This window comes from Solea solea, chromosome 2 (genome assembly GCF_958295425.1).
Source record: "Solea solea chromosome 2, fSolSol10.1, whole genome shotgun sequence".
Lineage (NCBI taxonomy): Eukaryota > Metazoa > Chordata > Actinopteri > Pleuronectiformes > Soleidae > Solea > Solea solea.
Genome location: NC_081135.1, coordinates 22,406,746 through 22,425,342, shown reverse-complemented (window position 1 = coordinate 22,425,342; position 18,597 = coordinate 22,406,746). Strand labels below are relative to the sequence as shown.

The 18,597-nt window shown below is 38.0% G+C and overlaps 2 protein-coding genes and 1 long non-coding RNA gene across 4 annotated transcripts; all 3 read right to left on the bottom strand.

Moving 5' to 3' along the window:
- Positions 1-112: 112 nt before the first annotated feature.
- LOC131455304 (uncharacterized) lies at positions 113-2,793 on the bottom strand. Its single transcript, XR_009239788.1, has 4 exons — positions 2,516-2,793; positions 2,303-2,402; positions 1,610-1,706; positions 113-1,500 (listed from the first exon to the last, which is right to left on the bottom strand). It is a non-coding gene; the product is annotated as an uncharacterized LOC131455304 (long non-coding RNA).
- A 1,501-nt stretch (positions 2,794-4,294) lies between these two features.
- On the bottom strand, positions 4,295-12,004 carry LOC131455383 (nectin-3-like protein). Of its 2 annotated transcripts, none has more exons than XM_058622980.1 (9): positions 11,886-12,004; positions 10,837-11,181; positions 10,420-10,722; positions 9,227-9,320; positions 8,780-8,934; positions 6,629-6,728; positions 6,455-6,557; positions 6,218-6,269; positions 4,295-6,038 (listed from the first exon to the last, which is right to left on the bottom strand). In XM_058622980.1, the coding sequence occupies exons 2-8, from the start codon at positions 11,075-11,077 to the stop codon at positions 6,264-6,266; spliced, it is 1,002 nt and encodes a 333-aa protein (XP_058478963.1). In that variant the 5' UTR covers positions 11,078-11,181; positions 11,886-12,004; the 3' UTR covers positions 4,295-6,038; positions 6,218-6,263. The 2 variants fall into 2 exon arrangements, with proteins under 2 accessions (XP_058478963.1, XP_058478961.1); XM_058622978.1 differs by lacking the exon at positions 11,886-12,004 and adding an exon at positions 11,610-11,626.
- Positions 12,005-14,739: 2,735 nt separating this feature from the next.
- On the bottom strand, positions 14,740-17,939 carry LOC131455248 (uncharacterized). Its single transcript, XM_058622781.1, has 5 exons — positions 17,766-17,939; positions 17,343-17,654; positions 17,130-17,229; positions 15,466-15,535; positions 14,740-15,366 (listed from the first exon to the last, which is right to left on the bottom strand). Exons 1-5 carry the CDS (start codon positions 17,860-17,862, stop codon positions 15,277-15,279), a joined length of 669 nt encoding a protein of 222 aa, XP_058478764.1. The 5' UTR covers positions 17,863-17,939; the 3' UTR covers positions 14,740-15,276.
- Positions 17,940-18,597: the final 658 nt, after the last annotated feature.

The window sequence follows — 18,597 nt, the reverse complement described above, 5'->3', positions numbered from 1 at the left end:
TTCTTTTAAACTTGATTGAAAATGTATCACAGATAGATAGAAAATAACAGGAATGAACCGTGGTCCCTTAATATGGGAATACACCATTTGAAAATGTAAACATGTAAGGACATACACCACAGATACATTTAATGAGAAATAAGACATTTGAACGCAACCAGATTACTAATAGTTATTGGCCTCATGCAAAAAAAATACACAAATTAAAGGGTTTTGTAGTCACCCAGGCATTGAGGATTTCCATCAAAAACATTTGTCACAACACAACCTTAAAATCATTTCACAAATCATCCTTTGTGCTATACTTTCAGCATTTATAACAGTCTTTGCCTCCATCTGCTGGCGTCTTACACAACTACATACATAAGCCTCTTTGCAGACATGTTAACATGAAAGAACAGGTGCAAAATCAAGGAACACCTAGTCACGATATCACCCATAAAAACTTGAACTCTTGTTTTGAACCCTTGATTTGAGCCTTTGCTACAGCATATTCACAGACATCACCTGCAGCCAGGCACCTCATGGACCATACAACTGTCAATCACACTGGTGTCCACTCATGTGTGTCAAACAATAACAAAATGACGTCATGTTCTATTGAAGAAACACCTGAACCTAGTGAGTGAAACCATTAAAGCTTTAGGAAAATGTTTACTGATGTTATAAATCAAATTCTTTTCACAACCAGCAGTGTCACTATTTAAAAAGATTCTTTTTGCTCTTTATATGGTCTATGTGTAAAACACAGAAATGAGAAAAAACAAAATCAGCATTCTTGATCAAATATCAAACAATCACAACTTCAAGTCAAACATGGGCATGAGAAGCAGAAAACAATTTGACCTTCAATGTCAATATCTTACAGTCATTCATTATAAAGGGCACATAATTATGACTTCTGTACACTTCAAATTTAAAGTAAACTATGGTGAATTATAGAAATCAAGTTTTACTTGAAGCTTTGACTCTTAAACAGTAATTGAAGTAAAAATGTTACTTTAAAGCCTCAATATGTGTCAAAATATCATTTTAGATGAATTATTGTCTTGATCTGTACATGTCTTATTCCACAGACTGAAGAGAATATCTTTGTTTCTCACAAATATCACACAGTAATCATTTTAAATATGTTTTTCAGAATGAAAATGAGCATAAAGATGTAAACATGACCATCCCTCTCCGATATCACAAAGCATATCTCAATCACAGTTTCTCACAATAATCACAATCACTGGTTTTGTGTCACAACAAGCTTTTGAACAAAAACACTTAATGTTCTGTTTTAGTAAAACAAACTTTCATTCTCTTTGCTGGATTCATTTATTTTGAATCATCACCATCATCATCTCTCTTGTACTTTCTACACATGATCTCTTGTAATATTTATTCAGCCTTAACCTGAACATCGGCGTAGTAGAGGCTCCAATTCTGACTGCATCTTGTGCTTCGATTGTATTCTGCACAACTTTGGTGTTGAGGGGTTGTCACCTCTAGAGACTGGAAAAAAAACATAGATCAAAATCAGACACAGGCAATAGCAGAGGCTGTGGGGAGAGGAGAGATATGAACATGAAATATTTGAGGTATAATTTAAGGTTATTCTGACCTCTCCTCCTGACTGAACATGAAACTGGGCACAACTGTGGGTCCTGCTGTCAAAGTCGAGTTTCTTTTTTGACGTTGTGGCCAAGCATTTGCTTCTTCTGAGAAAAAAAATGTGACAAATTATGATACACATTTTTGTCCCCAACATTATTTTATGTGTTAAAGCAAGTTAAAATAGTTTCATGTAAAAGCATTTGCATGACATGGCACGAGAGCAGCAGTGGAAGAAGTCAGTAAAATGTACTAAAATAAAAATAATTCTTTCCATCTAAATGCTGCTTTAAATGTTTTATCATTATAGGATGTAAACTTTGCTTTTGATTATTACCTTTGACAAGCAGCTGGCCATGCTTTTGGCTGCATGTTTCTGTAGTATAACTCAAAAAGTTGAAATTTTGATGGATTTGTCAGAGAATTCTTAGATTTTGGTGATGATATGAATAAGGAGTACTTGATATATAAATATTGTACAATGTTAAAACCATTCAGTAACAGAGTGAAGTTCATTATATGCTTTACAATGTAATTAGCCAACGACAATCAGTGATCACAAATAGAAGACGTCAGTGAAAAGCAGAGGTGATTTTAAAGCGGATGCACACACACACACACACACACACACACACACACACAGGCCTTAACTTTTATGATGATGGCAACTTATACGCACAACACCAAATACAATCTGACTCACCCGTAGCATGTGACAGCGGCAGTGATGCCACACAGAAACAATCCAATCACAGGTGCAAGTATGGAAATTAAAATCCAAAGCTGAAGAGGTAGGGTGTTTTCTGGGGGAAACAAAACAGTCAGGAATAAAATAAATTCAGGTAGCAGACAGTTTGATCTTATGAACTGTAAGGCTGGTGTAGCAATAATTAGCTTTGCTTTGTGTTGTACTTACCTTTATGTTTCTCAAGCACAGTTAAATTCCATGTAGTAGTCGTTATACCATGTTTGTAGGTTAACTCACATTTGTAAAGTCCTGTGTCTTCATGGTGAGCATTCAAAATACTCAGGTTTGAAAGACAGCAAGGGTCTATTGTCACGTTGTGGTAGGTGAAATTTGAAAAAGTGGATTTTACTGAGATCCTAAGGGCAAAAAAAAATTTGCCTTTGGTCCAGTTAATTTGTGTTACGTTTCCCGCCGATATGTTGCAGTTGAAGATGACGGGGTCTCCTCTGACCACTTGTACCTGTACATGATTATCTGACACTGAAAAACAACAACAACAACGACGACGAGTCAGTGTCACCAGGAAATACGTGGCAACATCTGCAGAGAAACATGCAACAATATCAAAAACACAAATCTTTACCATACCTGCACGGACATGACACACAGCTAGGAGCTGAATGGAGAGCAGAGCTGCTTGATTTCTATGAAACATGACGACCACAACACAGAGACTGAGCTTCATGTTTTTCTCTGCTTGTTTTATTTGTGCTTGTGGAGGAGGCACAGAGAGGAGGAAGTGGTGAGTTGCTGTTCAGCTTAGCTCAGAACTATGTGTCAGAACAAAATGAAGTAATAATAATGATGAAGAAAAGGGGAAAAACAAGAAAAATAAGTCATGTTTGGTTACTGCTGACAATAATGTAGTTGAAACAAGTTTCATTTCAGTCAGTCAAGTAATAAATATGAATTCATCATATGAAATGCATATAGGAAATGTATCACAGGAAAATAACACCTCTGCATTGACAGCCGTGTTCCTTGAATGGTGTGAATTTACACTTTACACAACACAGAGACTGAGCTTCATGTTTTTCTGTGCTTCTATTTGTGCTTGTGGAGGAGGCACAGAGGAGGAAGTGGTGACTTGCTGTTTGGCTTAGGTCAGAACTATGTCTTTAAAAAATAAAATAATAATAATGATTCTTCTTTTAAACTTTATTGAGAATAATATCACAGTATCACAGAAAATTTAAGATATTATTTCAGTCTACATGTTAACAGGAATGAACCATGAGCTGTTTCCCCATAGGAATAAACTATTTGCAGTGTAAAAATGTAAGGAAATACACCACAGATATATAAATAACGAGAAATAAGAAATTTGAATGCAACCACCATCCAAATAAACTAATCCACCAATGATGAATAGTGCAACAGTGCAAGCACTGGTCTTTCTTTTCTTCCTTTTTTTAAATCGATTTATTTTAAATATCTGTTCCAAATAATTTAACACCTCAAATAGACAACTTCCATGCGGCACCTGCTGACTGTAATTACCAAAGCAATTGCCCTCATACAAAACCCAGCAAAACACTAATTAAGAAAATTAAAGGGGTTTTATAGGTGCCCAGGCATGGAGGATTAAGAGTTGTTACAGCAAATAATAAAATCCCCATGTGTAGCTACATGCATGTTGTTATCCACTACAAAAACTTAAGCTACGAAACAACTTGAGGGACAAAAGAAAACCAATTCATATAAATATGAATAAAGTTGTTAACCATTCTTTGCATTAACAGGTATCACACTATATCACAATATCAATATTATGCATTTGCATGACATGGCATGAGAGCAGTAGTGGAAGAAGTCATTAAAGATGCACTACAATAAAAAAATTCTGTCGAACTAAATGCTGCTTTAAATGTTTGCAATCACGTAGTGTGTGTCTGTTAGAACACAGTCTATAATGTTCCCCCAAGACTTATAAGACTTACAAGGGAATTGAGTACAACCTGCCAGGGGTGGAGTTGAACTTGCGACCATGAAGTCTTTGCACAACTCAACTCAACTCAACTTTATTTATAAAGCGCTTTAAGGAGCCGTAGCTGAGACAAAGTGCTGTACATGAAAAGAAATAAAACAAAAAGTAAAGCAATAAAAATACTAAAACAATAAAAACAATAAAACAACAAGAATGTTAAAACAATAAAAAAAACAATAAAACAATAGAGATATTAAGAGAATAAAAACAATAAAACACTAAAAACAAGAGCAGAGTCTCATGCTGATTTGAAAGCCAAGGAATAAAAATGGGTTTTAAGATGAGTTTTAAAAATGGACAGTGAGGGGGCTTGTCTAATGTGGAGCGGGAGGACATTCTAAAGTTTGGGACCGGCAATGGAAAAGGCTCTTTCCCCTCTGAGCTTCCGCTTAGACCTCGGTACTCCAGGAGCAGCTGGTCAGCTGACCTGAGACACCGAGCAGGAGCGTAGGGATGGAGAAGCTCAGAGAGGTAAAGCGGGGCGAGACCATTTAAAGATTTAAAAACAAATAAAAGAATCTTAAAATGGACTCTAAAATGCACAGGCAGCCAGTGCAGGGAGGCCAGGATAGGAGTAATGTGCTCTTACGCGCCCCAGTTAAGAGGCGAGCAGCAGTGTTCTGGACCAACTGGAGACGTGTGAGGGAGGACTGGCTGACTCCAAGGTAGAGTGCATTGCAGTAATCCAGCCGAGATGTAATAAAGGCGTGGATTACTGCTTCAAAGTGCTTATGTGCAAGAAAAGGCTTCACCTTTGCCAGCTGCCTCAGGTGAAAGAAGCTAGACTTCACTGTTGCACCAATTTGCCGGTCCAACAGGGTCTTAACCACAGGTAGTCTTAACCACTGAGCCACTCCACCCCCAAAACTCCTTTTGTGTGAATAAAACACACAAAACTCCAGAAGACGTCAGGCCCTTTTTTTGATCTAGAATGACATAACTATATCTCACAGAACCAGTTTTCTCACAGAACCAGGATTATCTGGTGCTAATATCAGAAGAGCTTTATTGCCAAGTATGATTTGCACATACAAGGAATTTGTTCTGGTGTCATTGGTGCATAACAAGCATACAAAATTGTGTGAAAAAAAAATTAAGTGAAACAGTATACGTATATATACACAGTATATAAATGTTTTTTTTTTTGTTTTGTTTTTAAAAAGATGAAAAAGAGCACTACAGAAGAGCAGTAAAAAGCAGTACAGCTGGGCAGTAAGTGAGTAACAGTGAAATATTCACCAGGTGCAAAAGTTCACAGTAATGATGTTAATGTAATGCATAAAAAGGATGTAATGATAATGTGACATGTAGAGGCAGAGGAGGAGTGTGAGGAGTCAGCGTGTCGGGGGGGGCTCCGGGCCTTGTTGATAAGGCTAGTAGCAGACGGGAAAAAAATATGGTGTTAAAATGCACTAGAATACAGGAAATGGCATCTACACGTGGAACGTAGTGCCCTCTTCAGTGATGAGAATGCACTGTACGCACCCTCTTTTTTTCTTTTCGCCCCTGCCCAAAAAGTCTGTGCACGCCACTGGTCTATTCTCACTCTGCGAGAGTCGAAGGTGGAAAAAAGTCTGATCTTCGTCTGTTCTGTGAGCAAACACAAATCTGTCTTTGGTCCAGTTGATTTGTAGAATGCCTTCAACAGTTATGTTGCAAGTGAACATGACAGAGTCTCCTGTGGACACACATTAATGTGGACATCTGGAAGAATAATGAAAGTAACAATGAGTCGATATTGTCGATGGTGGAATATATAACAAAATCATTGTTATCATGTCAGGCAGGTGGGGACAACAGCCTGGCTCAGTGAGGTGTTCAAGATGTCCGTGAAGACAATGAGAAAATAAACAGTTCAAAGGTTAGTAATGCCTGTGAATCACCTTTAGTTCAAACGTCGATGATCTTGTTGTTCATTGAAAGCCAAAGTTAGTCCTGCAACAAATAATTCCAAACACTGATTAATACAATGGTACCGAGGCTTATTTTAAAAAAATATATGCAATGAAACTGTTGTAATATTGTAAAAACTGCAGCAAAAAACAGTAGAGCAACTATTCTGAAATTATAGCTGCAACATAAATTGAGCTGCACCAAATTAAATATCAAACAGATTTTACCGATCTCATTGGCTCTAACTCTAGTTCATCTGCTAAACTTCCAGATCCACTGGAACTGCTTGGGACATTCATCTTCATCCTCTCACGTATACCCTCAATTATCCTGGACAAAACACAATCAATTATAAACCACAAGAGAACTTCATACAGATACAGTACTGGTGTATTTAGTACCTTTGAAGTATCCCATATTTAAGAAGGCACCACACCACAGCTGCAGTGACAATCAGGAAAAACAAAATACCAAATAAAGTCCAACAGGCCCAGCAGGTTCCTGTAGGGAGACAGAACACAAGAAATAGGAAATACTGACATACACTGTTCTTATGAAGAGGTTTCTTCTTTTTTATGATTGGTAGTTTATTGGTTTTTCAGAAAATGTAAACATACAAACATATCCATCAGCAAGTACACATACAAAAAATTTAATAATAAAAAGAAACAGGGATGCACAGAACCCTTGCGTTTACAACCTTGCCTGTTTCTAGGTACAGTACTCACAGTACAGTATGAGGCGGAGAGGGGTCACCCAAAATAAACAGAGTAGGGGTGAATGGGATATTCTGGTCGATAATTTTCTCTACGTGGGGATGTAGGGAAGACCAAAATGCCGGAATTTTGGGGCAACTCCAGAGCATGTGAACTAGAGTACCATTTTTGTCCCGACACCTCCAACATTCCGAGTTGTCAACCAAATCAACCCTGTGCAGCCTGGATGGCGTCCAATAGATTCTATTCAGTATTATGAATTGGTTAAGTCACAGTTTGCAGTTCCCTTGACATTTTTTTCCCATTTCTAAGAATTCTGCCCCCTCATCTTCATCTGTGAATGACACCTTTAGGTCATATCACTTTAAGGGACAATATATTAGAGTCCGAGGCTGTAAGGAGCATAGCGTAATAAGCAAAAGCTTTGTGGCCGCGCCTAAAACTTGTTCGGACCTTCTTTAACATACTGAAATACACTGTTCTTATGAAGAGGTTTCTTCTTAAAAACAGCTACGTAATCCTCATCTGCTACCATCTTATGCGGAGTCCCACGGGGCTCACTTTTAGGGCCCCTGCTTTTTTCACTTTATCACTTTATTTACTTCCTTTGGATTGCATTCTTAGATCTCCCTCCACTGATGACAGTCAGATTTCTGTACAAAGGCTGCCTACCCGGCCAAATCACTTCTTGTATGTCTTAAGGATATTAAAGCTCAGATGGCTTTGAACATTTTGAATTTTAATGAAAGGAAGACAGAAGTGATGGTGTTTGGACCAAATAGACAAAAAGGGAAATTTCTTTAAGAGTGTTTTTGGTGGTTTTCAAACATACATTTTATGGGTCACTGTCAAATTCACATTTCCAATTAATCATTGTCATCAGTTGATTGGCTATTAGTGACTGCCAGACACCGTTTTTGACCGTGGACTGTCTGATTTTATTTTAAACAGGAAGTGCACTGCAGTAAGCATCAGCAGCAAGACACCGGCCATGATGCCAAAAGTAAGCAAAATATAAAAGAACATAGACCAGAGTAGGAAACAACATTGTACCTTAAACAGTCCATAATGCTGTTGAAATCAATCGATACAGAGTATTCAGTGATTTTCAGTCGTTTGAAGGCCTGTTCTGCAGAAATGCAAGCGCTCTCTTGTCTTTCTGCAGCTGCACTGCTTTTAAGTATGAAGTTAAATTATCATAGCAGTTTAGTGGTGAAGTAGTGAACTAAATACTGAGGTAGGCCACAGTTTTGTGTCTGTTCTCATTGTTTTTGAGCAGTTTTTTGTTTTTGCTTGGAAACTTAGAGCTGATGAAAATTAAAAGGTATTGTAATCTCAAACAACTCAAGAAACATAAAACAAAGGCTGCAATTTAGGAAAAGCCTCATGCAACACATCTGGCCCAAGGTGTTTGTTTTACTGTCAGAGAAGATCCTAAAATGTACTTGTGTTAATCATACGTGCTGGAAGCAACATTATCATCCTTGCATTAGAATATGGAGTGGTAAATATTTTAATTGTAGCTCATGCTGTAATGCTTCATCACATTGTAAATCTATAACACACTAACAGTTGAATTGAAGCTCGACCCATAAAATATTGTGAATCAAAAAACACGATCGCAATATCTAGCAGAAAAATCTCTATTAGTTCTTTTCCATAATTGTTTTGCCCTCCTGGAAAAATGTGGCTGTATCTGGCGATACTGAGTGTGTTCAAAGAACATGCAGCTAAATCTTGGTAGAATGTTCTACTCTCTTGTCCTGGCAGGAACGATTTGAGCAGTTTTGATTAACTTCACATTCATGACGGAGTCAAAGCAGAACAAGACCTCACCTGAAGTCACATGCACAAACACATAAGCACGGTCACGTCCATGTAAGTTAGACACTTCACACTGGTAGAGGCCATTCAGGTCAGAGTTCATGCTTGAAAACTGTAGCGTGGCCCCGTGTACGTCGACAGCAGATTGAGGCCACGGTTGACCAGGTCTGAAACAGACAAACAAAACAAAGTGACGTGCAGTTTCACAGCAGTGGCATGTTTCAAACTGTTGAGAAATACGCAGAGAGTTGAATGAATTGAAATGATACATTTTCTAAGTTTGTGCTCTTCAGAACACACATTCAGAAACGCCTGCTGTATAGTTGACCAGCTTTGGAAACTCCCTTCCCCCACAATGTCCCTCCCTTCATGTAACTTTCAAGAGCAGTTGCACCTCAACAGGACTTTTCTTCTTTAGATATTTTGACTTTTAGGTGTTGGTTATTTTAACAACTGTACCTGCTCCAGGTAATTTTTGCACTTGGGTTGGCTTCAGTCACACATTGAAATGAGTCTTTGGACGTGGAGTTGATGTTCACTTCCCTGGGTGAAACTGCAAACAAGAGAAATAGAGATCCAGCTGTGTTGTTGCTGTGCCTGAGAAAGTAGTAATATTATCAAAATAATGAAGAATAATCCCATGTTAACTGATACTTTCTGTGTCCACCCATGTACAGAGGTTCACTAGGGTCTGCATGACATAAATTTCATCATTCGCCCACAATGAAGACTATGGAAACTTGCATGAGGTTATGTCAGGAAGTCTGTGAGTAGCCACACGTGTACAACTCAGCACTCAAATACATTGAAATACAAATGAGGAATTTCCCACACACAATACAGTATCTTGAACAAGTAACTGACATGGATCACTATTTTAGTATGAATGGAAGCGCATGTGTAATTGTAAAAAATATTTCATTACATTTAGCAGACACTTTTATCCAAAGTGACTTACAATGGAATTGAATACAATCAGCCAGGGGCGGAGTCAAACTTGCGACCATGGTGTCTTTCGCACACAGGGTACCAGTCTTAACCACTGAGCCACTCCACCCCTTCAATAGATCCCCATCGATACGACACTTCAATGAATCGATACAGTATCCCATCATGATATATCCCAGTATTTTAGTATATCACTATTTTCTTACACCCCTGCTGTGTACACTAATTACTCCGGGAGTGAAGTATTGTTTTTGGTAGCTGTGTCTGTGTGTGCAAAGTCTGCCATGTCTTTTTTTCAAAGAAAAAATCTCATACATGAAGATGCATAAATAATCAACCTTACCCCACCTGGCTCCTGATGGCTGTGCCGGCAGCGTGTGAATAGGTATGAAAGATGAGCGATAGAAAAATAGCTGCATAGAGTTACCATCCAAATGTGAGGTACACAGATATTTCCATGACTAGTGGTGTGCAGGGCTTTTAAAATATTGAATTGTCAAGAAATCAGTCTTTCTTTGAGAGCAGTTTTTTTTTTTTTTTTTTTAAACATTTTAATAAAATATAACTTTATTAATTTATTGACAAATTATCTAACTGATGTACAGTACATGCAAAATCAGCACTGGATGGCCCAAATGAAAGAAAAAGAAAGATACACTTCATGAGTAACTGAGGTAGAGGAGTAAATGCAAATGTATACTCACAGTAGATCTGTAGGGTGAATGGTATTGTCTCCTCTTTCGACAAAGCCGGACTGGTGATGACACAGTGGACCACATGTTGGTAGATTTCTCTGGTAGGTTCACCTATCAGGTAGCTGACTGTGGTAGTCGTACCATTTTCATGTTGGATGTAGTCGGTTGTTGACCTCAGTTTTTGTGTGAGAGTACCGGTGAGCCACCTCACCTCTGCTGGAGGCCTGGAACCAGCAGCCAAGCAGGTAGCAAGGGAAATTTCTTTATCACCCAAAACAGGAAGATCGTCTTTTACCTCTGTGACTGGAGGCACTGGGGGATTAATGAACAACATAGTTAACATCTGAGCAAGACGGTAGCAAATACTCTACCTCTTCCTCTCCCACTATCACACACAAAATATTGGAATGAAATGTTAGATTTAACCTAGCACTTTTAGAGGTATCTCCGTCTTGTGATTTCCACTCGGGAAAAGAGTGAAGATGCATGTGTAGACCCCTTCATCCAGCAATGTGACGTTTGATAACCGGAGAGATCCATCGTTCTGTTTTAAGTTCCCAATGAATTTAAATCGACCATCTTTGTGCCCATTGTCCACCACTCTTCCATTTATGGGCACAATCATAAAGAGGTTTTTATTCAGAGGTTCTCCTCGGGTAGCCCTCATCCATGAAACTTGGCCAAGGGTCTCTGTGGTGTCAATTATGTTGGAATGTAAGACAATTGTCCCTCCTTGGACTGCAGTCCGGTTTCCTCCAATCACCTGGACAGCTGAAAGTAAAAACACACAATGTTTACAACTTACAGTAGAACAGTTTCAGCCTATGGATTTTTTATGGCCACTAATTATGGTACTGCAGCTCTACCGTGTAAGATGCATATCTCATGTAATGGCACCTCATTGTGCAGGAAAGAGAGGCAACTATATATTTAATATATCCTGCCACTGAGGGTGCATATTTATACTCCTGCTGCCAGAATATATTCAGAACTTTATTGATCCCAACATGGGCAATTCATTTGCAGCTTATACCAGTCCATACAGACACACAAAGTTATGTCTCGTCAAATATGTCAATGCTGTATGTAATGTAATCATGATTAGCGTTTCCTGTTTTCTTGATTAGTTTATGTTGGTCATTTGTGTCTCTTTATGTTTAGATAAAGTCACTCATTCTCCAGTCTTGTCATGCACTTACTGTTTTATTTTGAATTCATCTTTTCCCTCCATCTTCAAATCCTGACTTCCTCCCTTTGTGTTAGTTTTGTCATTGGTTTCACGTGTGTTCCCCTACCTAAATAGTCCTTGTTTCCCTTGTCTTGTGTAGTTTGTTTCTGGATGTCTTGCTTTACAGTCCTGTCGTCCAAGAACCACATCACCAAGTAAAAGTTACGTTTTTGAGTATAGATTTTGATCCCCTATGTGAGCGTTTTTGTTGTACTTATGCCTTTGTCCTTGAGAGCGTTTTCTTTACCCTAATTTGGAGTTGAGCTTTGAGTAGTTCTCCTTGTTGTGTTTAAAGCCCTAACACACAAAGCACATCAGCAGGTTACGTGAGAGGCAGCAACAAGAAGAAGCAACAATTATTTTGACTTTCTCGTAGTCATTCACCTCGAGCAGCTGTTCGATCTACAAACTACTACTGGTCTTGTTCTTACTTACAATTTATAAATATATATATATACATATATATATATATATATATATATACATACTGTATATAGCAGTATTATTGCTAGTCATATAATTATTACTGTACTATATTAATAACGACAGTTGCTGCTGTTATTGTTATTTAAGGTTATTGAAAGGTAGCTAATGAGATGTTCATTCATCTTACCATGGCCATATTTGTCAAGGAACAAGAAGACTAACGTCAGCGTTAGTATCCTGGTGCACCTCATGGGAAACGAGGAAAAGCCACAGTTGCCCCCGGTCAACTGTGCCAACCATTGTCAGAACTTATGGGCCAAAGTGATTTTATTGTACAGTAAAAATTGAGTTTTCTGCCTTTTTCTGAGTAAAAAAAGAGAGAACTTTGAGGATTAATTTCTCAGAAATGATACAGTAAAAATGTTTGATAATGAGTGAGTGAGTAGTCAGCATGCTCCTAAGTTCAACTGTGCCAACAATTGTCAGAACTTATGGGCCAAAGTGACTTTATTGTACAGTAAAAATGTAGTTTTCTGCTTTTTTCTGAGTAAAAAAAGAGTCAACTTTGATGCTTAATTTCTCAAAAATTATACAGTAAAAATGTTTGATAATGACTGAGGTAGTAGTCAGCATGCCCCTGAAGTCAACTGTGCCAACCATTGTCAGAACTTATGGGCCAAAGTGATTTTATTGTACAGTAAAAATTGAGTTTTAGGCCTTTTTCTGAGTAAAACAATTACAATTTTGAGGATTAATTTCTCAAGAATTATACAGTAAAAATGTTTGATAATGACTGAGGTAGTAGTCAGCATGCCCCTGAGGTCAACTGTACCAACCATTGTCAGAACTTATGGGCCAAAGTGATTTTATTGTACAGTAAAAATCTAAATAAGTTAAGGAAAATATTTAGTTCAATAGCTTCTGGCTATCAGCTCGATTGATTGCAATTGTCTTATTTTGAAAACCGGAAGTGATCGCGCCGGTATCAAACTAGCGCTGATTCTCAGCCGACTCCCAGCATTCACCGTAAATTCGACTGCACGGGCGCACTTAAAAAACGAATGACGGCTCACTTGACCACGCGAAGACGAATGACGGCTCACTTGACCGCAGTCTCTCGCGACAGTAGGTTTACTCCGGAACAACAACATACTGCCTTCTTTTAAACTTGATTGAAAATGTATCACAGATAGATAGAAAATAACATCAATGAACCTTGATCCCTTAATATGGGAATACACCATTTGAAAATGTAAACATGTAAGGACATACACCACAGATACATTTAATGAGAAATAAGACATTTGAACGCAACCAGATTACTAATAGTTATTGCCCTCATGCAAAAAACCCACAGCAAAATACACAAATTTAAGGGTTTTGTATCCACCCAGGCATTGAGGATTTCCATCAAAAACATTTGTCACAACACAACCTTAAAAGCATTTCACAAATCATCCTTTGTGCTATACTTTCAGCATTTATAACAGTCTTTGCCTCCATCTGCTGGCGTCTTACACAACTACATACATAGGCCCCTTTGCAGACATTTTAACATTGAAAGAACAGGTGCAAAATCAAGGAACACCTAGTCACAATATCACCCATAAGAACTTGAACTCTTGTTTTGAACCCTTGATCTGAGCCTTTGCTACAGCATATTCACAAACATAATTTTAGATGAATTATTGTCTCGATCTGTACACGTCTTATTCCACAGACTGAAGAGAATATCTTTGTTTCTCACAAATATCACACAGTAATCCTTTTAAATATGTTTTTGAGAATGTAAATGAGCATAAAGATGTAAACATGAACATCTCCTCTGATATCACAAAGCATATCTCAATCACAGTTCCTCACAATAATCACAATTAAAAATCATTAAGCCCTAGTAGTAGTAGAGGTTCCAATTCTGACTGCATCTTGTGCTTCGATTGTATTGTGCTTCGATTGTATTCTGCACAACTCTAGTGTTGTCGCCTCTAGAGACTGGAAAAAAAAACATATATCAAAATCAGACACAGGAAATAGCAGAGGCTGTGGGAAAATGTTTAGCGAGCGACACAAACATGAAATATTTGAGGTATAATTTCTGACTGAACATGAAACTAGGCACAACTGTGGGCCCTGCTGTCAATGTCGAGTTTCTCTTTGGAGGTCATGGCCAAGCATTTGCTTCTTCTGAGAAAACAATATGACTTAACTCACCCGTAGCATCTGGCAGCGGCAGTGATGCCACACAGGAGCAACACAGTTATAATTATACATGGGAGTACATAATACTGCCTCTGAACATATGCGATCTTGTCTATATATATTTGTATATATATATATATACATATATATATATATATATATATGTTATCATACCTGCAAGGATGGCACGAACATAAGAGCTGGACATAGAACAGAGCTGCCTTGTTTAAGTCAAACCAGGCAGCTCTGATGACCACAACACAAAGAATGAACCTACCTTTCAGTCCTTATATGTATTGGTGAAGGAAGGAAAAGGAAGTGGTTACTTGCTTTTCAGTTAAGCTTGCAATTAAGGTTACACCCTATGCGTCCAATGATTTAATTCAAATCAGATTATTGAGAATTCAATTTTTTTATTAGGAACAATGACAAAAACCAAATTACAAAATGCACATACCAGACATTTTTAACTGCAAGAAAACAATGTGCGCATGATGCTGATGACACTTAAACCAGTGAGACATTGCTGCTGAACAAGGTTTAAGAGCTGGACTTGCACTTCTTGATCAGAACCACAACATTTTAGTCAATTTCAAATGTTCTTCTCTTGTTTCATTTTGCGTTGCTTTTATCACAAAAGTCTAATGATACAACCAAACCTGTTCATTTAATAATATTAATAAATTAATGTATTCACTGGTAACATAAGCATGACTCTATGAAGACATTAAGACTTGGTATCTTGGTGTCCACATAAATCCTTAATCCTTTGATTGCCAGCACATGAAACATTGTTCAGAATTCAACATTTAACACACCATATAATTAATAAACCTATCACAAATAAAGGAAAATAACAACAATAATACTGTAAACATTTAACACACCATATAAAAATATAGTTCCTTAAAAGTATGGATACTGATTGTATTAAAGTTAAATAAGTCTGAAACAGCTGTCCAGCTCACTTGAAGCACCGGGTTTGAAATTGAAATTAAACTCCAGGTGCCATTTTAAAGTCCATAGATTGAGTTCAGCCTCTCCATGTACTGACTCCTGTGCTTTGTATTCATCCGTCCATCTGTTCCAACACGCAGCACCACCTACAAAGGACAACAAAGTGGAAGCAAAATTGAACAATTTCACAAAAGAAGAAAGGAAAAGAAATGTGACGACATGAAGATGTTAAAAACTCATCTGACCTCTGCTTCTGACTGAGGGAGCGACTGGACCTGGACTGAGTCGTCCTCTGGAGACCGGCTCCTGACTTTTCTGTAGAGATCAAACCGTGACCCATAATCACACCCAATCATTAAATCACACATGGGACAATAGAAGAAGAAGAAAAAAAGCTGATCGTTTGATGATTTAATCAAATAATAATTGAATAATTTCCCAAACAAAAAGACTAATCATTTCTCTAATTGCACAAGATGTCTGAATACATTACCATGTAGTTTGGCAAATTGTGATGGACATTTCTGACTGAATGGACTAAACAGGAAAGAGATCAGATTATCAGTATCCCAGTTATAAAAGGAACTATAGAGGCTGCTGTAGCCTACTAGATAATATTGTTTCACAAAATTGGCAAATTCACTAAAGGAAAGCTGTGTCCAGTGTTTATTTGCCTTTTGCTTTTGTTCATTACAATGACTTGTAAAGACCTTTTTCTGTGTGCGATAACCAACAAAAAGAGAAAACACATATATTAAATCTTAAACTTTATCTTGTAAAGTTGGTGTTGAATTGCAAGTTATGACTGTTTGTCATGACGGCACAAAAATATCTTGACCAACAGACAAAACCCACAATGACCTCACGGCCGCTTGTGCCACTTTCTGCAGGGCCATGCAGGGACAATTCACCCCGTACATATGAATGAAACCTTCCGGTGATCAAAGCACTAACAAGATGTAAAACAGTGTACAAAACAGTGACAAAAACCCAGACAACAACCCTTCTCTCCTTACACTGATGGATAGGCTTTCAAATGCAGCCACAAGAGAATGAGGATGAAGCATCTATGTATAGTGACACTTAAATCATCTGTGGACTATCAGGGTTTTTGGGGCCAATTCTTTTTTTCTTTTTTTTTTCAGACTGATACAACAATCTCAGCACAAGGTTTGCTCACAGTCAGGGAACAACACCGCGTCCAATTAATAAATGAAACACATAGCTTAGGATGTCTCTCGGGTCTTCTTGGCGGCAAATCAACTTCACCATGCACCAGGTCACAAGATGATCTTACTCTTGAAAACCCACCACATTATCATAGCCACCGGAAAGCTTGTTTATAAATATAATTATGCTCAAATCAAAAATAGAAAAACTGGCAGAAAGATGCACAATTGGATGCACAAGTTGATCCTTGTATTTCAAAGAGACCTTTCTCTCTTTTAAATACAGAATCTCTGTGGGATGCTTTTAGGGCCATTGATATAACAACGTCATCTCATTTAATTGGCATCTGTGAGTCGGTTCATTGACTAGTGCTGTTATATTTTATATTTTCTTCAACAGCATTTGATGATTGTCATATTCTCACTAGGAAATCCCTCTATCTACAGAGCTTTCTGGAAAGATATTTCACAAGCTGTGAAAAATGTTCTACATCTAATTACATGACATGCGCTATTCTACACTTGACTTGGGGGCTGTAGTTGCTTGCTATTGTCAAAGGTCAATAAGGAACTTCCAAATACCACAAGCCGCACAATCAAACGTCACATTAGCCTTTTGTAGAAGTGAAATTCTTTAAGTAAAATTTCCAAACCTGCACATAAGTCATCAGTGATCATTTGCTTGATTTGATTTAAACGCAACAACTCAACAACTCTTATGAGATAATCTGAAAACCTACCTGTGGTAGCAGACAGCGGCAGTGACGCCACACAGAAACAATCCAACCACAGGTGCAAGTATGGAAATTAAAATCCAAAGGGGAAGAGGTAGGGTGTTTGCTGGGGGAAACAAAACAGTCAGGAATAAAATAAATGCAGGTAGCAGACAGTTTGATCTTATGAACTGTAAAGCTGGTGTAGCAATAATTAGCGTTGCTTTGTGTTGTACTTACCTTTTTGTTTCTCAAGCACAGTTAAATTCCATGTAGTAGTCGTTATACCACGTGTGTAGGTCATTACACATTTGTAAAGTCCTGTGTCTTCATGCTGAGCATTCGAAATACTCAGGTTTGAAAGACAGCAAGGTTCTATTGTCACGTTTTGGTAGGTGAAATTTGAAAAAGTGGAATTTCCTAAGATCCTATGGGCAAAAAGAAATTTGCCTTTGGTCCAGTTAATTTGTGTTAAGTTTCCCGCCGATATGTTGCAGTTGAAGATGACGGGGTCTCCTCTGACCACCTGTACCTGTACATGATTATCTGACGCTGAAAAACAACAACAACAACAACAACGACGAGTCAGTGTCACCAGGAAATACGTGGCAACATCTGCAGAGAAACATGCAACAATATCAAAAACACAAATCTTTACCATACCTGCACGGACATGACACACAGCTAGGAGCTGAATGGAGAGCAGAGCTGCTTGATTTCTATGAAACATGACGACCACAACACAGAGACTGAGCTTCATGTTTTTCTGTGCTTGTTTTATTTGTGCTTGTGGAGGAGGCACACATAGGAGGAAGTGGTGACTTGCTCTTCAGCTTAGCTCAGAACTATGTGTCAGAACAAAATGAAGTAATAATAATGATGAAGAAAAGGGGAAAAACAAGAAGAATAAGTCATGTTTGGTTACTGCTGACAATAATGTAGTTAAAACACGTTTCATTTCAGTCAGTCAAGTAATAAATATGAATTCATCATATGAAATGCATATAGGAAATGTATGACAGGAAAATAACACCTCTGCATTGACAGCTGTGTTCCTTGAATGGTGTGACTTTACACTTAACGGTTTTTACAGCCACGCAAACTGAAACCTTCCTCTTAAAAGGATAGCGAAAAATACAGAATTCAAAGAAAAGAATACAGTAAATTATTATGATTATTATCATTTTTATCTTATTCTCAAAAAACCCCTAATAATTTGACTTGTGGTTGAACTATGATGTGTGAGCGTCACCCACATGTCTCTCTCTCTTTCTTAATGCAGGGCTAATGTAGCAGAATGTGATTAAAGGCTTTAAATCTTTTTCAATAACATTTTTGCCAGAGCTCTATAGAGCAGCGGTACTCAATAGGCGGTCCCTGGGCCGCATCCGGCCTGCCGGCCACCTATTTGTGGCCCCCGAACTGTTATTTCTTCAGCAGTCCGCAAACAGTACTGCTCCGGTCACTACAATATTTTCACGGACCGGCCTTTAAG